The following is a 24,928-nucleotide window of genomic DNA, read 5'->3' on the forward strand; positions in this document are numbered from 1 at the left end:
GAAAATAATGCTCCTACATACAATGCTTTTTAATAAGTATTTAAAAGTAAGTTTCTCTATAAGCATGAGACAAAGTATAATAAATCAGAACCCAAATGTTTGCTGGCATGTTTCTAGATTGGACAGCCTTATCTCATTATTTTATTTTAAGAGTATCACCTCTGCTTCTGCCCCACACATTCATCAGTATTTAATGTCAACAAGATTTGAAAATCAAAATTGTAAGAGTAAAGAACTCCAAGGAATTTTCTATATTTCCTATTACTGATATATGTTCCAGTCTCATCTATAGCATGTGAGTCCCTGTATACTTACAGACTGTCATGTTTCTTTGCTTGGAGGTGTCAGCATCACTCTGTGCTTCTGCAAAAGAAGACAATGACATTTTCAAACAAAAAGGAGAAACTGGCAACAGTTTGCTTTTGCCTTTCCTACATGGGCTGTCAAGTTTTGTTGCTTGAAAATATGGTGTAGTTTCGGTTTCTTTTTCAATTATCAGACATTTAATAATATTTTATAATATGACTTCCCATATACTTACTGCTTATGGGATGCATTTAACAAATCATTCACATTTCCATTTTGTCTCTACATGCTAATTCTTTTTTTCCTTTTTGATCAGGATGCTCTGGTGTATGCACAAAATTAATATAAAGTCTGTAGTCCCATTGTCAATTTTGCATTTTACCATTGTATTAAACAGTTACTATTGAAATTTTTGTAAGAATTTTGCACAGTAGTTGCAAAAAGGTAGGTTTACTTGTTACTTCTTCATGTTGCAACAGATTTAGAAAGTCGGTACTGATAGATAGTTGGCATGTTCTTGGAACAAATACAAATGTTCACATTTGTTTCAAGCACTGAATGTACTAGATCTTTTGGATGTATATTGTTAGTCTCATCCTTGTGTTTCAAGTTCATTTATTAGATTTTGAAAATCACCTTTTAACGAAGTTTTCAGAACATTGCTTTGCTCAGCTAAAATTAGTTCCGCTGATTTTGCCAATGATTAAACTTAAGCAGTATTAACTTTGCTAATTTCTCTCCTCTGATCAAAAGTTAGTAGAGCGTTCGCTTGTCATTAACAGACGTGTCTCTAATGCAGGTTTGGGTTTTGCTTAAGCGAACACTCACAATTGAGGGTCCAATTCAGAGGTTCAGTTATGGGGATGCAATAGCCTTTTTTTGGTTCTGAAAAAGTTTATTTTCAAAGGCAACTGAGCTTGCTTTGTCTTCTGATCTGTTTGTCTTGTTGAAAAATAGAAATGAGATGTAAATGTATGTGTATGATAGCGATTCTTTTTGCTGTGATCCTTTCAATAAATGACTATGTGAGTGAGCTCTTACCAAATAACATTTTTATTCCTCATGTAAGAGTGCAATTTAATGTGCAAGCATTTGAGACATAGATCAATATTACACTGAGGAAACAGAAAAGTTCTGATATACCTGTGATGCAAGCCTAATATTTTTCTGAAGCTTTAAGTTCTGATTTGTAAAGGAGAAAGATGTTTTTGTTAGGAAGATGAAAAAAGGTGACTTTGAGTGTAGTGGGTATGGCAGACTGGAGACCATGTACATGCTTACTTCTAAAGTAACAGCAATCATGAAGCTAAGAATCAAGGCTGTGACATTGGTTGCTCTGGTTTTTTTTGCACTTTGCCAATTAGTTGGATGATTAAAGTTGATGTCCATTTAGGGAGAAAAATTACTAAAATATTAACTGTGTGTAGAGGGATAGCTGTACAAAATTTTAAAACTTGCATTTTAAAGGCTGTAAATTAAGTAATGTTTTATTCAGCCAAATGAATACATATAGTGAATTCAATGAGTACATTGACAAGAGCTGTGCTCAGCTATGTCTTCTCTGAATTTTGTATGTAAAGGCTAATATTTTTGGATGTATTTTTTATAGTGCAAAAACTATAATGATGATCATGTTACACAACTAGTAGTGTCCCTGGAGGAGCCTCAGAACTGATCCTGTGATCCTGTGTTGTGGTGAAGTTTAAGCCTGCTTTAGGCTGTGTGGTTTTGATATATATATATGCTTGTGTTAAATGCATGAATAATTCACTGATACTGGTACTACTTGCATACTTCAGTAAAGCCTGGAGGGTGAGTATTTGCTTTGGTATTCCCTGTGAGGTCAATGCGTTTCTGCCGAGATTAGTTGTGTCAAGGAGGTAGCATGCAGAGTTTCCAAGAGCATAATTTACCACCCAGAGCCCTTCCCATAGAGGAGAGTAGTTGGTATCTATGGGAAACAAGTAACACTTTTTGGGTTTGATTTTAATAAACCTTTTAGAATTTACAGTAATACCTAGCACAAATGCATTGCTGAGTTAGAGAAATCAAGCGCTAAATCCGACAGTTAAAGTTAACAGCACGATTGTGTAAACCCTGCTTAGTTGTGTAATTTTGCTGCTTTGTTCATGTGTAATGCATTAACTTTGTTATGTAACAGAAAGTGCATGAAGTATAACACACTTTTGTTAACATAGATGTATTCATGACTAAGAGTTTCCCGACTTTTGTGGGAGTGATTTAGAAAACTGCTCATTTTGTTAAGATGTAGTATTTATATATTGTGGGAAAATCTAAGGACCAAGAAATTCTGTAGTGATGAAATTGAAAATCCCAATATCTAAGTATCTAGTGATGGATCTAGGACTACTCCTCTAGGATACTGGTATGCTATGAGGGTGTCACAGGGTAAATTGTCATTCTCTAAGTTTTAGAGGCTATGCAAGGGGTGCGAGAAACCAGAAAAGTGTTTGTTCTGCTATCAGCAGTTTGTCTTATGGGGAAATGTGAAGCTGAAGGTATAGCACTGAAATGCTGTTTTAAAGGCATATGGCAGCACACAGGTAGTGTATGATTATCACTAGGTCATCCATCAGCCTTAGTTCCTGATCCATTTTGAAACTATGAGCTTGTGTGGCTCAAAGAAGAAATTTGTCTTGTGATTAAAAGTTGAATCTTTTTCCAGCTGGGTTTAAGTTCATGCCTTGGTCTTCTTCTACACTCATGTGATTTTTCAACAAAGTTCCTTATTGTGGTTCATCTAATCTCATGAAAACAAATACATTTGAGTTCTTTAGCCTTTGATTGAAGAGCAATTATACCATTAGTTTAATATTCAGATATACTAGAAAATATTAATGTAAAAGCCCCAGGTATTTGTTTCTGTCAGTGAAGTAACACTTGCATAGCTTTGAAATTAATTGTTTAGTATACTCATTACTCTTAGAAAAAATAAATATGTTCTCATTATGTTCACTTGGTGAGCATATGTATCTTGCAATACATTTAATGTTACTTGCTGTGAGGGAGATTACAACTCTTTTTAAGGAAATTGGGTAGATTAATGGAATAGGGTGGGTTAAATTGCTCTCCACATGCATTCCCTAGCATGCCTGGCTTACTCCCGAATTTTAATTGATGTATATAAAAGTGTTCGGCTGAGGGGGCTCTGTGAAGCAACAGGATTAAATCAGGATGTAGCCTGTGTATTGCAGGGGCTGGGCTAGGGAAATGAGCTGTGTGCTAAAACAAGGAGACTGACACATGGGACCTTGTTTTATGCCCAATCACAGTCTGCATGTGAACTGTTGCATTTTCCACATCTTCACTGTGACAGTACACCTATTGATCTGTGGTGAACTTCAGGAGGTGTTTTGGGGCTGTTCATAGGAAACTTTCTCAATGAGCTCCAGGAAGTCCACAGAATCCTTGAAACAAGCAAATATTGACTTAGTCTTTTTAAGAATTTTACGGAGTTTTAATATCACAACCTGTGACAGAGCCTGAAGATAGGTTTTTTGTTCCTTATTCTGGCTTTGAATGAGCAGTAATGAATATGAGGATTACCAAGCACTAACTACTCCTGGTGCAACTCATTGGTTTCAGTAGGAGGCTCTCTAGAAGAAGAGTGAGCTTCAACCATTGAATTTTTCCAAGTTTATTGTTTTGAATCAGAGATAGAGTCCACATAAGCAGGACACCTTGCTAAAGTGGTTACTTTTGGGGAGAAAAATATAAAGCCAAAGGTTTCACACTACAGTGCTTTAAAGAAAAGCTTTCAAAATTTGAATTAGTGTCACATAATTTACAAACGTGCTGCTAGACTCATAGGGCTTTTTGATGACTGTCTTAAAGTTACTGCAGTCCCACCTGTGTTCTAAATCCTTTTTTTCTTAACATCCCCTCTCTGCTGCATGCCCCCCAGTCCCTACTGGCTTTGGAGCGTTCCCAATGAGCAAAGTGCTTCCATAACTTTATATTTTATTTAGCAGAGTATGCACTTAATTAAGAGTCACATTTAATTGAAATAGCTTCTTTTGATATCAGGAAAAGAGTGGCTTTATGAGATGAGAATAAAAAGTGCTTTTAATGAAATTAAAAGCAAAATGAAATATGTTTAGAAATTTATGTTGCATCACTGCAGAGCATGTGCCAAGCCTGTCTTGATTTACCTGAAAGTGCTGTATCAGAGACAGGACTCCTAACTGGAGAGTGTATTCTATCCTGGATGACTGCTTTGAAATCACTTACTTGGAGTAATAATAATTCAAATTCCTGATAAATTACTCACTGTGATATAACACGCTGTTTTAAAACTTTTACAGCCTTTTCATTAATAGATGATAGTGAAAATTAGAGCTAGTATTTTTTGTGTAGAGTTCTTAATCATGCCATTTAAAGTAGAAGCTAAGCAATAAACATCTAATGAATGGCTTATGGTAAGTTTAATCTCAGAAGCTATGTTGCAATAGGCACAGATCAACATAACCATCTATCAATAAATTCTCAAAATTTAAAAACTGTAGCTATGACTTATGCATGCTAGTCATTTTCAATGTGCATTACATATTAGTAGTTTATTGCATTTTAGGATACTTGCAACCTAAATTGATATCTATTAGACATAACAAATATATTCCTTTCTAGAAGGGGGTGTGTTCTGAAATTGAATAATTCTTCTATATTTTGTTGCTTTTAGTAATTGTTGTCTTTTAAAAGACTTGAAAGAAGTAATTGTCATGGGTAATTATTAAAGGAATTCCTTAACATAATGATATTTGAGCAAGTCATCTGCAGAATATATTTGAGTTCCATTCCACAGAGATAGGCTCCTTGGCTTTTTTATGGAAGTGAAGTCTTTAAATTAATCTATGGAAATAGTAAAGAAAAATATAATACTTTGGTGGTGCCCATAATCATCAGTGCTGTGCAGAGCTGCAGCTTTAACTCGACTGTGTTTGTTGTGCTTATGCACCAAGAGTCACAAACTCAACATGGGCTCAGTTCACTTGTGTCCTTAGCCATAGCCTCATCTCTTTCTTCATCAACAGAGTACCACAGTGGATTTCTACTGAAGTAAAGTATCCTTATATTCTGATTTGCAGCCATTAATGATTATGGATTTATATCTACTATGAATGAAATAAATGGAGCCAGTTATGTAAAACTGTAAAGATAAAATTCATAGTTTCTGCATTGCTGTACAAATAGCATCCTAATGTGAAATCTAGAGTTCATAGTACTTTGAAAAGGGATGCATTATGCACCTGCATCCTCTATGGGGGAGCTTGAGTCTTGGCCTTTCAACATCTGGAGAGATCAAACAACAGCTCATCTGTCAAGAATGAGAATTTATGTGGCAGAATAAGCATGGGATTCAGACAAGATTGCAGGTGCCTAAATAATTCTCTTCACCAAGGAACTCTTCCCCTGCTTGGATGACCAAGGGTGTTTGAGAGACTGGAGGTCTCAGGTTTCCTTTCTTGCATATTCAAGTGGTTTGTTTTTGTTTAGTTGCGTGTATTCATTGTTATTTGCAATACATATTGTAGAACTTTCTTCTCAGTAATTTTGCACTTACTGACTGACTGACCCATCTGACTTTATTTGTTAAATTTACTACATGTCTGACTAGCCATAAGCTGTGAAAAGTCAACCAGGGAACTGAAATGAATAGGAAGAAAACACCCTCACTAATTTCACTTCTGACCGTTCAACTGACCCAAGAGCATTTATATTATTTTCCCATTTAAGCAGTTAACTTCAAAGTTGTTCTTAAACACCAGGGATCTCTAGCTAGAGCAGCCACTTTGGTCAGCAATCCAAGATTTAAGCAGGTAGTATATTATTTAGGTAGTGGAAATACAAGCAATTTTTATATTGTATATGTGATTTAGTAATTTCTGTGCCAGTTTTATTTCAGATTTAATTCTGAGACATGCTGTGCTACGTAGTCCTTTTGGATTTCTGCAACTGTTGCTCTTGGAGCCATGCTCTTGCTGCAGAATTCCAACAGGAGCAAACATATGGGGATTCTTCCGTCCTTGGCTTGCCCCACCATTTGTTCTATGTTTTAAACCAACTGGTGCTGTACCCAGTGGAGTACATCTGTTACAGTTTATTGCTAGAAATTTGCAATTCATTTCAGTTTGCTAAAATAATATTCATGGCCAAGCATTAAGCAATTACAAAAAAGAGTAGGCAACATTTTGCTGAAGTTTTTATGTGATGCAGAACCTACTGCCCAGCTTGGGTAATTTGGGCACTCAACAGTCAGATAATGGTCTGACAGTTGAGTTTGATCATCCTGAGAAAATCAACTATCCACTGAGATATCCCTTATGTGAATGTCCCTGCTCTGTTTTAATTAAGGGCAAAATAAATTGGCATAAATAACCACTGAATGCATTTGGTTGCCACACCTTGCCTGAGGGTGCTCACCTGGGGAGCACCCTGAACTGGAACAGAGTCTTTTCTGCTGGAATTACAGGGGCACATCCAATAACAACCTGTAACTCTTACTGAAAGTCAGCAGCATGTAGGCTGCTAAATAGTCTGTATGGTTTTTGAATGTTGTACCTCACTTTTTGTCTCTGTGCTTCAGACTGTGTTGGGCTATGTTGTTTGCAGAGGTGAGGTTTCTGCTTTGAGGGAAAATTGGATTACCAATCATTACCTTCAGAGTAAGGCATTAAGTAGTTGAATAGAAAGTGACTCCTTCGTGTTTAAAATAAGAGGTCCCCAAAATCAGTGCAATAAAATCTTAATACAAGAGATGACTGTTTCATCATTATCACCCTCTGAAGCAGATTTTTAAAATTAGGAAGAGTCACAATATAATATTCATAACTCCATCACACTCATCATGTTTCTGTAAGTCAGTCTCGCACATCTTTGACATATAGTAACAGAATAAACACACTCTGCTCACTATAGTGGAGACATGTAGTTCTAAGGCCAAGGCTTTTTTATAGGTAAACTTGCAAACTAATTCCAGAAGTTACAAGCAACAATGTGCCTGTTTTTGTTCTCCATCACAGACCTGAGCCTGGATCTGTCTCTTGGATGCCTTTCACACTCATCCCTTGAAATTAACGAGGTCGCTTTTGCTATAGAAATCTGTTACTTGCCTGATTTGTAAAAGAGTTTTGGTTCCAAAAATTTTATTTAATTTGTCGAGTTACATTAGGATAGTGCAAGACATTGCAAACTTTATTCTGCCTGTGTTGTCAGACCACCACTATGACTTAAAAGTATGGCTACATTCCTGAGATGTGTTTGTGTCCTTGCAAATAAAAGCATTTGAAGATGAATGAGTTAACTCGTCGGCTCACTAGGCTTAGAAGGAGATTGTTTTGATGGGGAAATTGGAGTTTATACTGAAATGATGAAACATTCAGAAATAACCCAGATATTTTAAAATATTTTTGCTTGTTTTGCTTTACAAATGTTACTTGGAATGATACAATGAACCAGAATTATGTGTTTCTATATGCTGTACATAAAAAATATCTAGGAATGGAAACCGTTATTAAAGCTACTGAATATAATTCTGTTTTCTAGTAATCCTGGAAATGTCTTTAAATATTCATCATCTAAGTGGCGTGGACAATGCAATCTAAACAAATTTGTACGGAGTTGGGCTATGATGTGGAATAATTGCATTTGGTTTTACAGAGCACTGTAAATAAGTGTGTAAAGAGGCTTTGAACCTTTATGGAAATTTGAATCTATATTTTAATGTCTTTTGTTCTTTTTCCACAGAACATTCTGGCTTTAAATCCCCGAAAACAAACACATGCAACTCTTCACTCAACTGCAGCAAAGAAATTAGTCAAGAAGCAATGGAAAAGGAATTCTGACAAAAACTGTTCAGTAAGTGCACGTTTATCATTGCATCTGGAACATGTTTATCATTGCATCTGGAACAATTATTGAGGCTGAAATCACAGCTGTGGGAGAAATAAATTAGTGTTATTCAGTAGCCACATTTGGCTTCTAGTTTGTTCCTGTAGATACAGAGTTACTTGGTGATGAGCTCTGTTCTTTGCAGAACCTATTTGCAGTCCATACTTTTTTCATTTTTGGTGATTTTAGTAAGTGGTTGATACAACTTTTGTGCCTTTTGTTATGGAGTCTGATCCCTCTCAAGTATCACATCCTGAGCCATGCTGAGCCCCTTGATTTCCCTGAGTAGCTTCTTCTGCCACTTCCTCCTTCTCTTTCTGCTTTCCAAGAATCACACTGGGCTGAGCAGCACTTCACCATCCTTTCTGAGACTTCTAAAGCTAATTTTATTTTGCTACAGAAGTAGGGGAGCCTGTCATATGTACCTATTTTATATAAATACATAAATATTAGATTAAAACATGACCCAGGAATTTAAATTTTGTGCATTGTAATTTTCAGGAAATAGTTGATTTTGGAAAAAATACTTTTCTTGCTGTAAATTGTCTATGCTCTTTTGTATTTCTGCCATTACATATCATCATTTTCTCTCTAGGTATTTGAATTCCTAGTCTCAGCGTGATATTTGACTAATCCTATCAGAATTTTTATGTCTCTTTGATCCATTATCTGATTAGAAGTTTTGTACTGTTTTTACTGTCTTCCTACAGGTTGTCTTACATAATCCTCAAAATTCAGAAACCTTTTAGGGAGAGTACTAGATTCCTTATGAGTATAAGGATAGTGGTGTCTTTTCACAGAGCTGTCAAAACACCTCCCACTAAAAAGGAAAATACAGGTAGGAAATTGATTATGTTTGTAATTAAAAATATGTCATCCAAAACCCAACAAAACACAAACCCAATCAAAAATACCAAGATTGGTATTTTTGTTCCTCAGTTTCTTAAAATCACGAAATCCAGTATTAACAAGAAGTATTTGCTGGATAGGACATCCTTAGCATTTCAGCAATTCTCTTAGTACAGTTTCCTGTTTTAAAGTATTGATTATAAGAATCTCTTTTTTGCTATAGCTATTATTCCTATTTTCTTGTATTTATTGCCTTAGATAATGTTGTGTGAACTAGAAACTTATGTACACAAAAACCTTCTGTTTGTGGACTTGGATGATTATTTTGAGATGTCTGATGCAGATATTGCCCACAGCTGTTCCTGCTGCAGACGATGTTGTGCTGCTTACCAAGTGGCTCCTGGGCAGCTGCAGTTTACAGTCTTGTTTGCAGGTGACCTGAAATCAATACTGGGCTCTAAACTCCTCTGCTTTCAGAAACTGTTAGGAAGCTCAGGTATCCATGCAGCAGGGGCAGCTGGGTATCTGTGTAGTAGCCTAATTAGCTGTTCCAATGTAAATTATTCAGGTTAGTTAAACTGTAACAGTCACAGAAATATTGTACTAATGGGTGTGTTAATACACATATCCTAAAGCTTCTAGGCTTTTAAGTCGCTCTTTGTTATCCCTGAGCTGTTCTCCATGTCAGCCTTGCTTGGTTTTTGGATTCAGTTTTCTCATAAAGTGTTGGATATTTGCTGTTGATTTTGAAAGTGAATGGTTGTCTAGAAATTTGTCTCTCTTCCTGTGTTCCTGCTGTTATCTATATGTGTGTACCTCATGGTGTCTCAAGTATTTCTGGACTCCCAAGGTCTGAGCTTCCTGGGTTGTGCAAACACCATGGGTTTGGGGTCATTGCCAGCTTTTGTGCCTTGTCTGGATTTTCAGTTGAGAGAAATTCTGAGCATTGTCAAATATGCAGGATGATGTTTTGGCATAGGCTTGCAGTCTGATAAACAACTTGGTTTTATAGTTCTGCAGTACTGCTTGGAGATCTGTGCAGTTATTAGCACCGTGTCCTGACAGGAATCTGCTCATGGAGTGCAGTTTACAGGATTAAAAGTTAGAAAGAAACAAATGTGTATATGGGCAGATATAACTACTTTCATAGCAGATAGTTTCAATACTGCATTATTACGTATTATTTGGTAGAAACATCACATTATTTGGTTTGCAAGCTATTATAAGAAATGTCAAGTGCTAGAAGGAACTGTAAAGGGCTAGTCCTTATTTCTAGGTGGGTAATGATCCTAGTTTTTAACACTGACAAACTTTTTTTTGCTCAGAGATATGTAGCTTACTCTTACTGTGTAAGATTTACTACATAGCTTACTATTACCTTACTATAGCAGAAAAAGCCCTAAAAAATGAAAAAATAAAATATTTGTCTGGTCTCCCATTACGTAAAAGATATCAGTAAAAAATAAGAGACCTTTTGCATTCTCCAGATTGTTGTTGTTGAGTGGTTTTAATAAAAAAATAAAATAGAATGGTTGAATCCTATTGCCTTCCTAAATTAGGAAAGCTAATGTAGGAAAGGATCCACTGAACACAGTTTTCTGTTTTGGTCTAAAGAGCCACTGGCAATAATGTTTAGGCCTGTTAATGAATAGATCAATCTCCATTTGAAGTCCATATGAACTTTATTTGTTTCCATTTCCTTAAAATCTGAATTTGGCTTTTACCTTTGGACTCTTTTAAAGCTGTTCTGATGCTGCCTTTGCAGAACTACTGTTGAAAGGAAGGTGGGAGTATGAAAATACAAAACTAATTAAATTAACAGCCCTCAAAACTCTGAACAAAAGCTGCATCTGCTGAGGCATGCACACAGTGACTTTGTAATGTCTAATAGACTTCCAGATGGCAGACTTACATATTTCTTCAGAATAATTACACAAGTGAAATTTTAACTCCTAGCCTGCTCTGAGACACTTTGAGTTGCCCATTTAATGAGTTCTGAAGTGGAAACGGAGTGTCAATATCTTTCCTCAGCATTGTAAAAGTATCCTTCTAAAGGAAGGTTCAATTATGCTTTCAATGAGTGCTATTGTTTATTTACTCTGTTAGCAATCAAGTGTTGCTGTACAAATTATTTATAGTTTTAGGTGCAAGATTAGTCAGCTTTCCTTCAGAAATTTTCACTCAGAGATACGTAGCAGAGTAGGAAAACTCTTTATTGCTGTGTCACCCTCAGTAACAGTGTTAGACCTAAGCATTAACATTCTTATTTCTTATGAGTCATGCTGAAAAAGCGTATAAACACATGCCTCTAGTTTTTGGGGGAACAAAGATTTCTGTTGTCCAGAAAAAATTAAAAGTAGAAGAGCTTTGAAATAGCTGTTCTAATAGTAAGCATTAAATAGTGCAAATTTAGATCATATTAGATCATCAGTTTACACATAGAACAAAAGCAAAGGGATCAGCTGTGAAACTGTGAGGATTTGCTTTGATTTCAGGTCCTTCCTAAGTAGTTCAGGGCTGTTTAGACTTCGAATAAATATTTTTTTTCTGTGGTTTCTAACTCTTCATAATTGCATTTCTGTGTGTATTTTGTGCTTACCTACATTTAGGTCACCAGCTACAGAGGCACACATTGTGTGCATTTGCATTGCACCCAGCACACTGATTTCCTTGCTTTATGAATAGGGTTTCTAAGTATTATGGGACAAGTTTTGTTCTACCTAGTACATGTACAGTTTTGTAATTTAAATGAAATTCACCTCCACAAGTTTTAGAAATTGACTTGTCACTGTAGAACTCAGTGGGATATTCTAGCCTTCTTTTTGGTAATGAAATCTTGTGGATACCTACTAAGGACAGGTGAGAAGTTGACATAGATCCATCTATGTATTCAGACTTGCTTCAGTTTCTGCATTCAGAAATAATTGTAACATTTGCTCCAGATGGAAATGCTGGTAGTATTTCAACACGACAAGAAGGTGAAAAGGAAATGGGGTTTAAATTGGTTTGTAGCTAATTGCCATAGCCTGTAACAGTATTGATTTTCTGGCAGTATTAGCATTGTTCTTTGTCCTTACATGTGCTAAGCCTGATCAGAATTGTGCAAAAAGAGCCTCTGTTCCATGACAAAATAATTGTTATGCTCACCTGCTCACCTCTTTTAGGTTCTGTTTTTTTTTTTTTGTTGTTGTTGTTGTTGTTGTTTGTTTTTTGTTTGTTTGTTTTGTTTTCTTGGTTTTTTTTTTTTGGGGGGGTGTGTTTTGGCAAGGGCTCACTTTGGGAAAGAGACTTTAATTGTACTCTAATTCTTTCCAGCCATTAGAGAAAACCAAATTCTTCACCTTGTCTTTTTCTGTGCAACATTAAGTTGCAACTACCAGATCATTTTGTGCTAATGATGGAGATTTGCAATTTATTGCAAGATATACCAGCTCATGATGCTCTTTAAGTTCAGGGGACAAGGGTACTCCCTTAAAACAGTAGTAATAAGAGCTTGCTAAAACTTCTAATTGCTTTTCACTTTGATAGTATTCTGTGGCTGTCACTTCTATATATATATATCTGTATAAAGACATTAATTATAAAAAGGTATGTAAGTACCTCCTGATGCACAATGTCCAGGCTTGCATAGAAAATTCTGTAAACAAGATGATCTTTCTCAGCTATAATCTGTAAACAAGATGATCTTTCTCAGCTATAATGTGTTAATCTAAGTATTGCCTTCCAGTGAGGTGGAAAAAGTTCATATGATTTTTGTGCCTAATAATGTATCATGCATACAGAATAATCAAGTTAGAATTTCACAAATAACTGATGGATTGAAGCAGAAAAAGTGCAAATTGCAAACAAGTAGATATAAAACCCAGTACACCAAAGGCCTGAAATCAGGAACCTTAGTGAATAAATGCTTTTTCAGGGAATAATTTGTCCGTTTCTAGACATGTATTGATGAAAGATTCTATATTTATAAATAAAAAATAATCCCAAATATTGTAAAATAGAGAACATTCATTAAAGGAAATCAACTCAATTATATTTATAATCTAAATGTATAGTTTACCTTTGCAAATATTTATTTTTGTCTTCATTGCATATGAATATGCAAGTTTAGCTCTTTTCTGAATGGGTATACAATGGCAGATGTCTCTCTAATCGCTGCTCTATTCAAACATTAATTGGTAGAACATATGTAGAATTCTACTAGTCTGAATAGGTATAGGATAGCAGCAGTCTCTTTAATCACATCACTATTCAACCACTAATTGGTGTGATGATTAAGGGACATTAGAGGGAGCACTTTGACATCTGATTCTTTGAACTGATGTCTGCTCGAGCTGCGCTGTATTCATCATGGCCAGACTGATTTCTTAAATAAAATGCTCTGATTCCCAAATGTGGAAAATATTGTGTTAGGATCTATTGAGGTGATTAGGGAATTTGAGAATGATTCTTTTATTTAACTAGTGATTGACTGTATATGCACAAACTATTCATATGAATAATACATGTGTTGCTGAGTATCAGAAAGAGCTGAGAAGTAACATCAAGAGATTTTCTCTTTTCTCATAGTGTCAATAATTAAATATTAATACGCATTTTAAAATGTACCAGTTTAATCATTTAGCAGTCAAATTCCTACTCATGCATTTTTTAGATTAACTAATTACTCTGCATTTTCACTTATCGATAGCATATGCTGGCATTTATAACCCTTTCACTGGAATAAAGTGGTTTACATGTTTGTATATGATATCATGTATAGTGGGTCTAAGAAATGCATATTATGAATTTCCTTGAATCTTATGTTTTATATGCATTTCAGTATCTTGAGGTGTTTTCATTAGAATATCTCAATAGCTCCTAACTTGCCTCGATGCAACAAATTAGTGGTTTTATGCACATTTTCTGTGTATTAAATTGCAAATACTGGGTGATGGCAAGTTGTGCCAAATGCTTTCTTAGTACTGTGCAAAAGGTTCCTTCTCACCCTGTGGCTCTTCTGGAGTGCTGTGTGAAAGCACCTCCAGCCTTTTAACTGCTGCTGCTGCTCAGAGTTCTTCAGGTTTGGTGCTCGTCTTACTTGATGTTGGATGATTCCTCTTCTATAGAGAAGCATTCACCTTTTAGTGAGCAGCATTTAGTTCCAGGTATATATCTGATCTTAACCAATTCAAAATGGAAGTGTTTCAGAGTTGCAAATTGTTTAGCATTGCACTTCATTATGTGGCAAAAATGAATGCTTATCTGCCTAAAGTGCTGAATTTTAGGTAAGTCCAGTTCATTCCCCTTCATTAAAGCTGAGCAAATCAGAGTAGGGATAGGATCAGAAACCATCTTCACTGTCAACTTTCAACTTCTGCTTAGTATTAGATTCTTTCAGATGTAGAATTCTGTATACTTTCCTGTTGTTACTAGATGGAGATAAAGATGCCTTCTTATGCTGGTTATTTTGGAAAACAGAAAAAAAATCAAGACTACCTTATCTTTCTTCACTTCAGACCTTCTACTCACACCCCTTTTTTTTTTTTTTCTTTTTCTTTTTTTCTTTTGTAAACTCTTGCCTGTGCTGAAACCAAGGTTGCTCTTTCCTGTACTCGACTTCCCTCACAGTGAAGGCCATCAGACATGTGCTGTTCCTTCTGCGAGAGTGTTGGATTATCTTGTATTTATGGCCCAAATTCTGACCTGTTAGTTTGCTTTGATTTTTGAAATTCTCTTCTTGCCTTTTGATATGTTTAGTATTACTTTGTTCCCTGTTGCCCTTACTCCACCAAACATTATGACAGTAGAAACCATTAGTACATTAATTTTTTTCCAATTAGTCAAGTCACTGAGGTCTTGGGTCAATCGTGAATCATCTTGATTCAGGTTATTTTTTGGTGATAGAAAAGAACCTAGTTGTTTTTCAGTTAGTTGCACACTCACTGGATATTTGTTTAGTCTACATTTTTAGTTGGCTTAGGAAAATGTGGCATGGAATAATTGGGGGAGAAAAATGTTTATTCCAGATTTGCCACATCTACTCTGCCAGGTATTCTTGGCCAGTTTTACATGGTTGTCTTGGCGCTTTTTATATTGTAAAGTAAATTTTAATATATGTACTCCATTTTCTCTGCCTGGGGCAATGATTTCTGTTTTCACTTTTTTCTTTTTTTTTTTTTTTTGCCTTTTTTCCACTCCTCCCAATCCCCCTCTGTAAGGGGTAGCATTATGTCTGTCTCTTCTCTTCTTTTGGAACCACAAACCTTCTAGTGGGTGCAATTGATAGTGCTCCATGCGTTGCTTGAGTTAGTTCCTTGATGACTCAGTGATACATGAGCTGAATCAGTCTGATTAAAAAGAATAAATTATTCTTTTTTTTTCCATGCTCAAGCCTGCAATCTCATGTTCTTGCTAAAAATATATATTTTTAGTTGTAGTTATGGCTATACTGTGCTATCTCCATGAAGAGAGCAGGGAGGGCTGTTGATTCTGCATCACTTATTTGCTCTGTTGTACATAATCTGTACTTCTCTTCATTTTCTTCTTGCTTCTCATGTATGTAGAACAGTTTTCTTACTATCGTTTTATAGTTTTTTCCTCTTCCTTTTTAACTTAAATTTGCATAACTTTCTGGTTTTATTCCCACAGTGTTTATGCAGTTCATTTATATTTAGAAATTTATCTTCTCTAGGTATGTGTCAGTTTCCCTGCTTTTATGATTTTGATTTCCAGGCCATTGGGGGGAGGCATGATATGATCATAAAGGTGTGCTAAGAACACTCTTTGGTGTGAATTTCTCTTTTTGTTTGTTTCCTGTTTGTTTTATTTTGTTTGTGGTTTTGTGGAGTTATGTTTTTTTTTTTCCTTTCTATTTGCTTTGCTTAGGAATAGTTCCCCCGTGTGAATTTCTGTAGGGTTTGCCCTTTCTCCTGCTTTCCTTTACTGATCAGTGTAACTCTCAGGAGACATACCAGAAATTATATTTTCTGAAGTTCACCATCCTCATTCTTTTACCCTCACCACTTTCTGCACTTGGAATTGATTGTAATCTATTACAGAGGTAAGTCATTGATTGTAAGATGCTTTGACTTTTTAAATGCAACCTGCAAAACGCAGATCTTAATAATGGTAGCATGCAAGTATTCATTGACGTGATAACTGACAAACTTTGTTAGTAATAGTCATTTAATCAGAAACACTAATACAGAATTTTAAAAACAGTTTCAACTCATGCCAATCTTATCCATTCTGGTATGAATCTGAATGGACTTTATCCCTTTAGCAAGTGGATGAAGTCATAGAATAAATACAGAATATAATTTTCATCAATCTTTTTTTTTAAGTTCAATATAAATTGTATAGAATAAGGTAAACAATTTAAAGACATTAATTTTGAGAAGATTATTAGTATTTGAAATATACAAAATTTATTTGGAATTTGAATCCAAATTTGTAAAGAATAGTTCACACTGAACTGTTAAACAATTTCAAAAAGTTAAGACTATGAGGATTAGCCATAGGGAGTTGAAACAAAGGGGATTGATTGGCAAAGCAGGAAATACAGAGGAAAAAATGAGAACTTTCAAAAGTCAAGTTGAGTCACTCTGGGTGAAAGAAATTAAAACAAATAGTAAAAGGTTATTCAGCTATATAAAACAAATAGTAGAAGATTCTTAAGCTGTTTAAACTAAAAGAAATAAAAGAACAAGCAAAGTCAGTGTGAAGATAGGATTAAGGATCTTAGGTGTTGTCTGAAGTCTTTGTAAATTGTTGTCCTACTTTCAGTAAAATGGGAATGAAGCAAGAGGTGGCTAAATGGGCAGAAAAGTGCGGAAGTGGAAATTACACCAGACAGGCCAGAAAGAAAACTTGGAGTGTTTTGTGTTTGAAGTCAAAGGAACAGTACTGTATCCATAAAAATATCACAGAAAAATTGACATGTGAAATTATAGTAGAGCAAGTTCTTGATTAAAGAATAGGCAATGCAGTTTGTGTGTGCTAAAAGACAGAGAAGTGACGGGCAATTCTTGCTCTGTTGATCTTGTATTGGCATCATGCAAAACTTTGAAAACAAAATTTTGAAGCAGAGATTAATTAAATGCATTAAGGAAAATGGAAGATAGGATGAGGTATTTGGGCTTTATTCTTAGGGATAAATCTTGACACACTAAACCAGGGTTTTGGGGTTTTATTTTTGCGAATTAATAACAAAGTCATCTAAGCAGTCATCTGCTTAGATTAGAATAGTAGCATGGATAAGGAACTGGCTAGAGGGGAAATGAGAGTGAGAAGTGCTTAAAAAAGATCTGCTGGGCTTTTAGAAGAGCTTTTTGAAGGATCAGTCTTCAGATTCATAACATTTAATATTTTCATTAATGAGCTTGACATAAATATTAGGAGCATGTTATGAGAAAATCGACAGGCACTGTCAATACAGAAGGAACTAGAACATCATAAAGGACTGTGTGACACTGAAGTTTAGAATAAAAAAGATAAGAATAAATTTAGTAGTGCAATTAGGAGGCTGTACAGCCAAGGGCTGAGGATGAGAATGACTAGGAGCCTAATGTCTGGAATTAAGCAAGAAGAGGATTTAGAAATACCAGCTGATCAGAGGGTGATGGTTCCATGAACTGGGTAAGAAAATCTGATTATGGACTGAATGTGAAAGCAAGAGGTTAATTGTAGTTGTCCAAGTTGTCACTTCTAGTCTCCTGTATGCTTTAATGTTTTGGACTGTGGGGGTTATGTAGAATAAGTTGCATTTGAATCACATCAGATACATAGTGAGTGTCATTGAAATGTTCATGGGGAAAAATGGGTCTGCCTTCAAATAAGATCTGGTTAGTGGCCAGTAAATAAGGCTGCACATTGAGCCCAAATGTTGAAAGGGTAATGATTAGGTGTGCCCTCTCTGTTTTCTAAGTCATGAAACACTTCTATGTAAAATAGTGTCTGACTCTGTAGTTAAAACTGAGTTGTATGTGCAGGAGCCAAATAAAGTTTTGAAACCTTTTTTAGGCATTTTAAATTAAGTGCCTGACTGCGCAATGCCTGTGTTTGTTTTATGGAGTGTATGATCTATGGGTTCTTCTGTGTTCTCTAGCCCACTCTATGTGCCTTACTTCAGCCTTCTATTTTTACAGACATTACTTGGGGAATGGGGTTAATTGAGTACCTGAATGTTAGTTTCTGTCCTTTGTTTATTTGTGTGGATCATTTGCAGCCTGTCTTTACCAAGTAACAAGTTGTAGCTGATAGATGTAGATTAATGCTGTTAAATATATTTTTAAGGTACGTGCTCTCTGATCTGCTTTCTTTTCCCTTGCTACTGATGCAAGTGCTATGCAGACATGAAATTGCTTTCGACTGATTTAGCTATATATAAAATTTCCAAGCAAGAATGCTGATTTTTTTTATGCCCTTCAGAAATACAATGTTAACATTTTCATCCTTTTGTGGGGCTTCTTTGTAGGTTTGTCCTTAGCTAAATGATGTAGCTACCTTTTGTTTTAGCATTTCTAGTTTTTGACTCCCCTTCTAAGACTCCAAATATCCTTAAAGTTTCAGTCCCTTGCATAAGTGTCATTTTATCCACTTTCTTTCTCAGAGGTGGTTGGTGAAAGGAGTCTTTCACTGCTGTGGAACAAAACAAAAAGGACTTTTGGTGAAGCTAGCTTATTATCTTTGTAACTCAGTGTAGCTTGTGCTAAATCATCAATACTTTGAGAAGTGTGGACTTAATGAGCGTTTCTATCTAACTTTTGAAGAGAAGTGTTAGGGGGAGAATTTACTTTACTTTCACTTCTGTCACATCTGAAGTAATTAGTAGTAATACATATTGAAAATCTTTTAGTATTGAATCTATAATTTTTGGGGACAAACTTCACTTTCCTTATAATTCCACTTCATTTTTGACCATGCTTGGACCATTTTTCCTACCCTATACAATCTGCAAGCTTTTATTTTTTAGTGTAAAGCTTTCAGAAGAGTCCAGTGAATCTCAGCCACTATCGCCTCCACAGTAACTACATAAGAGTTGGTTGAATTTAACACATTTTAATTGCATAAGAAATCTTGTTTACATTCTGTTTCTCAAAGATTATAACAATAGTAGTATTGGTGAACAGCAATAACATACAAGTTGCACGTGTTTTGCAGAGTCCATTAGAGACAAGAGGGCAGTGTGCATCAGAGTAGGTGGCCATTTCTTGTGCTGTTGCTGATGCTTTCTCTGGAGTTTTTCTTTTTCATTTGTTTTCCTCTGCATTTATTTTTCAGTGAATGGCCACACAATGTGAGAAGGATCTTGCATATATTTGTAGCAATAAGTCTGAAAAGCTCTGTTGCCACCAGGGCTCTAGAAAAGCTGTGGAGAGGTACAGGGCGTTGCTAGGCAACACCGCATGGCCACAGATAGTATTTTTCTTTTAATTTATTTATTCTTCAGTTTGAGTGTGTCCTGCTTGGAGCCATTTGGGTAATAGTTAAGCAAGCACATAGAAATCAGAGAGCTGCAGGAGTGGAATAAAGGAATGCAATATAAAAGTGTAAGAAAGGAAAAGCCATGACACATAATTAAACGACCAAGAGACATGAAATAATTAGTAAGGACTGGAGCGAAAAAGTAAACAAGCATGAGGAAATAAGAGCAGGAGAGAAAAAACCCACGAAATTATGAAAAAAAGAGAATAGAAAAGACAGGGCACTATTGAAGAAAAATTAAAAATTGAAAGCTCAAACAGTTTATACACAAGGGGAACAGGGAGCTTGCTGCATAGGAATAAGAATTAAAAATCAGAGATAAAAATGACTTCAAGAAAAAAAGGGAGAAATTTGGTAATGATGTTAAAAGAATGATGATTTTTGCTTCTTTTTGATTTGCATCATCCTGTTCATTCCTATTACTCTGTTTGCACATATGCAATAGCAGCAGTGACACTCAGGAGCTGGGGACTGATTAATAAGTCCAATATGTTTCCCAGAGAGGAAAAATAATTTAAAGTAAGAGTTTCAGTGTTATTTAGAAATTATTCAATCTGTCTGTTTGGAAATAGCATTTTCAAAACTAGGTTATTGCATTTTATTGAAAAAATGTGGGTGATTATACCAAGGGTGTTAGGTCAAGCAATGGTTGCACAGAGGGAGTGGGTTGTTCATACTCTCCGCGTTAAACACAATAAGCAGGGGCAGGTCTGTCCTGTGCAGTGTTCAGGGAACTAAAAGGCCTTCATCTGCAATAGTTGGAGCCATTTATAGGCTTGACTAGCATAGCAATGTGAGGAAAATTCTGTGCCAGAGCCAGCCCGGCTGAGAGACCCATTTAATTAGCTCAGGAGCTGTGCTACCTGGCCCAAATGTCTTGAACACTGTTTGTGGGACTCGAATTAGTCTCCTCCAAACAGTACTAAGCCAAATTCAAATCTAGGAGTCTTGCATTGCAGTTCTCTTCTGGTGTATCCTGGCTCTGTATGGCCTTGATTGCTTGGGAATTGCTGGGAAGGTGCTTGGCTGGTGCTTTGGGCCATGTCCATATTGTTCACCTCATCTTGAACATAGCAATTTTCAAGATACTGACAGGAAGAGGAATACAGTAGCCTGAGCTGTCTGAAGACAGGCCAGAAGGTTTTGGAAGAAGAAAACTATTCAGACTGAGATATGAAAGCTTCCAAAGAAGTAAAAACCTTACAAAGAAGACAGTAAATGAGATACAGAACCAGAAGAGTGCATAGTGCCATAGTGAGGTATTGAGTACTTAGTGCTTTTCTCTCTAACACAGTAAATGGAACTGAGACCTGAGGCAATATATTTATCCTGGATGCTGTTCTCAAGCTACATGTGAATAAACAAGCAGCATTACAGCAGCATTCTCTTAATGCTCTTTTGAATGCCTTGCTGAAAGATGTAGCTGCATATAAGCCCTGTTCATTTCTGTGTATAGGCAAGTTATTTTCCATGTAATTTTTAGGGAAAATAAATCAATACCACTTATTTTATTAAATTTCTTTTGGAATTTTCTAAAGCTTGTTAAACATGCATGGTATCTTCAAAGAAGATTGCACTTATTTGAGCAGTTTTCCCTAATTTTTGATTATGCCTGTGTGTCTGTAAATAGATGGCACAACAGATGGTGACAACTTCATAGGATCTGCAACCATTGTAATAGCCTCATACCTCTGATTTTCTGAATTTTTTGAGGGAAAAAGCACTTTAAGTGTTTACACTGTCCTACTTGGTTGGTTGTTTCCTACACCGTCCCCACCAAGACTTAATTTTCTGCCTTCTTAGCAGTGAGTGTAAGCTTTTGTTTTGACTAACTTGGCTTGATGCATGATATTTAAAAACAAGTAGTTGTGTTTACTATTAAGCAACTTTGTGAATCTTTCTGCATTCTTATTCATGCTTTCCTTTTTTTATTTTGCACTTCCATTCGTTTTTTCTAATTCTGTGTATATTACAGAGACTGAGGCCGCTGTCTTGCTGTATCTTTTGCAACAAGGTTTGAGATACCTGTCATTGCCCAGCACAGTAAGGGATGCATGTAATTATTGTAGTTTTTGCACAATTTTTTTTCTATATGGTATTTTGAAAACAGAAGGAAGATTTTAGAAAATTCTAAATCAGAATAGCAGATTTAGCTATTTTAGATGGCAATGAATATAAAATGTGCTTAAATATTTGGCTTTTCTGGACATCTCAGCACATGTCATTTGAATCTCAAAGAAAATAGAAATAGAAGAGAAATTACAGCCTGGTTTGTTTTTCCAAAGATATGTGATTTCTCAACCCACTTATGTATCTTCTCCTGGCACGTCTCCTGTCACCTACAGTTACTTCTGAGTTAACAAACTTAAAAACATAAGAGCTGAGGTAACATTTTGTTGGTTGTTTTTGCATATGGTTTCCATACTTTGTAAATGAACTTGAAATTTTAAAACATTATTATTATTGTTCAATTATTTGATTAACAATATTTTTATTCTTCAGGTTTTCATAAGCCAAGATAGTAATGGAAAATCTGAAACACAATGCCAGCATGTAACACAACTGCACCAAGGTCTTGATACAAGGGTTGTGTTTCAATGTCTGCAGCCTTTTTTCTAGTACTTTGACTTGGATAGACACTTCTCAAGTGAATTGAATATTTCAAATTATTCCTCTGAGGAAATTTAGTCTCAATTTCATATTTTGCTTTATTTCTTTGCTACTTAAGTAGCAATGTGATACTGATGCTACTTTTAGATAACACAATAACCCGGAATATAAGTGTATATACTCTTCTCTGGGTAATTCACCTGGTCAGGTACCTGATGATATCTTATAATATTCTTTGTGGAATTGTTTCAGTCACAACACTGAAGTATTTCACATGTTGCTGTTTTTTTCTCCTAAGCCAAACAGACAGGGGATGGGATTTTTCCCACTCCTTCTACCAGACAGATAATTAAATAATTATTAAATAATAATATATGAAGTTCATTTGTGAACTATAGACACCAATGCAAACATACAACAAAATGTTACCTCAGCTCTTATGTTTTTAACTATATGTTAACTCATATGTTAATTCAGAAGTAACTGTAGATGACGAGACATGCCAGGAGAAGATAAAGGAGTTGGCAAATCACATATCTTCAGAAAAAAAAATAGGCTGTAATTTCTCTTCTATAAACTCGTATTGAATACTATTTTATGGAAGTCTTTTAGCTGTTGGAGAGAATTAGGAGCACACAATTTAGTAAGTAGTATGTGGAAGGAGGTGGTGCACGTGTTTCTATAACTGGCAGTAGAAATTCATGATCTAAGATGTGATCTGTAAGATTAGGAGACAAGGACCTTGGTATGACCTCTCTGTTGTGGTTTAACCCCACAGGCACTTACTGACCCCCCAGTGCGATGTGGGACTCAATCAGAAGGGTAAAAGTGAGAAAACTTCTGGGTTGAGACATAGACAGTTTAGTAGGTAAAGCAAAAAAGCAAAAGCTGGACATGCAAACCATTCAAGGAAATGATTCAGTACTTCCTGTGACAGGCAGGTGTTCAGCCACCTCCAGGAAAGCCAGGCTCCATTGCACATAATGAGAAGACAAACACCATCACAGAATCATTAAAGTTGGAAAAGACCTCCAAGATGATCAACTCCAACCTTGGCTACATACTGCCGTGCCCACTAAACCATATTGCAGACAGTAACCACGCTGGACCTCCCCTCTTCTTCACCCAGGTTTATGTGCTGAGCAAGACTCCATATGGTCTGGGATATGCCTGTGGTCAGCTGGGGTCACCTGTCCTGGCTGTGTCCCCTCCCAAATCCTTGTGCACTTCCAGTCTCCTTGCTTCGGGTCTTGATGACGAGTAAGTGCTGCTCAGCAATTGCTAAAACATCCCTGTGTTATCAACACTGTTTTCAGCACAAACCCAAAACACAGCCCCAGAGCAGCTGCTGTGAAGAAAATTAACTCTACCCCTCCCAAACCCAGTTATTTTTGGCAAGAATCTTATGTGAAACCATGAGAAATAGCTGAAACAGATTAGCTTCTGCAGAACTGTTTGGGAAATATTTTATTTACTTTTTTAAAATATTGATGCAACAGCACAATGAAAGAAAATGTTTTGTTGTGGCCTGTCTGAACAATACTGCTGTTGGACAATAAAATGTGCCATGTAGGAGATGAGAGGTGGCATCTTGGGCTGAGGAAGCAAGCTTGTTACATATAATTTGCTTTTTTTCCACTACATAAGGCAGGACTATACTGTTACAGGATGATGTTTGAGCATTTAATTGTAAATTTAATTTTTAAAAAACTTTTCATATTTGATAATTCTTTAGCTATGCATGAAAAATAAGAGATATCCTCTAAGTTAGTACTCTCAAATATGTAGGGTTAATTCCTTAAATTCTTGATCATTTGGGTTCTAAAAGAGCAAGGACATTTGGGTATGTTTTTCCTTATAGTCTTTGTTGAAGGTCAGGAACATAATCTGTTCTGTAGGAGTGCAGTTCTACCTACATTTTAAAGGTTCTTCCTTTTTTCCCAGGTTATGAGCTCTGTAAATGTTAATTCTCAATATGAGTCTGGTCTTTACCTGCATAGTCTCATTTTATTTAATCTCAAAGAGTCAAGGGAATATTTACCTAAGCAGAGTAAAGAATCCCAGGGGAAGAGCAAGCAGGGTTGAGGTATGTGAAAGTAATAGGAGGGGAAGGAAGTATAGCATTTGGGATATTTTTTTTCTTAGTCATTAGTTATATTTTTACTATCAAGTAGAAATAGTATATTTAGAAATTCTGTGATGAGTCTGTGTCTCTTTATTTAAACTTAGTGCTCTTAAAAAATTAAATTGTAAATTCATGTTGAGAATACCAGGCTCTCCAAGAGGAAAAAGCAAGACTACAACCACATATTAAAAAAGAAACGGTATTTAGATTAAGCTTTTGATATTCATTATGTGTATTGTTCCCTGCTACAGAACCCTGTCCCATAAAGGGAAGCAGTCTTGCAACTGTCCCTTCAAATGCAGGGAGACCAGTAGTTTGTTGCCAAGTCTTCTCATTCATCTGCTGATTAAGTTAACATTTGTTTTGCAAAGAGAAAGAGAAATGTGGGAGGCAAAGGTTTTCCTTTTTTTTTTCCTCCCTGAACGTTTTTTTTCCTGTCTTTTAAAGCTGAGTCACAGGAGAAAGGAGCATTATAAATTGTCCTATCTAGTTAGTGGCATCACCTGTGTTCTCTGCTCCATTATTATTTCCAGCTGTGCCTCTAGTTTCTTGCATATCTTTTGTAGCTCTTTATTATTTTGAGTTCCTTGGTCTACTATTTTTTGTGCTGAATGCTTGGTCCTTTCAGAATGTTTTTTCTCACCCTCCGTGTATCACTACTAT

At 35.9% G+C, this 24,928-nt stretch overlaps 1 protein-coding gene across 2 annotated transcripts in view; it reads left to right on the plus strand.

Annotated features, from left to right (window-relative positions):
- Positions 1-24,928, plus strand: part of DPYD (dihydropyrimidine dehydrogenase) — a 338,172-nt gene that overhangs the window by 23,148 nt on the left and 290,096 nt on the right. For both annotated transcript variants that reach the window (XM_059478500.1, XM_059478498.1), the window contains exon 2: positions 8,071-8,181. In XM_059478500.1, coding sequence (XP_059334483.1) covers positions 8,071-8,181 — 111 coding nt within the window. The remainder of the gene's footprint in view (positions 1-8,070; positions 8,182-24,928) is intronic.

This window comes from Ammospiza nelsoni, chromosome 9 (genome assembly GCF_027579445.1).
Source record: "Ammospiza nelsoni isolate bAmmNel1 chromosome 9, bAmmNel1.pri, whole genome shotgun sequence".
NCBI classification, from domain to species: Eukaryota; Metazoa; Chordata; class Aves; order Passeriformes; family Passerellidae; genus Ammospiza; species Ammospiza nelsoni.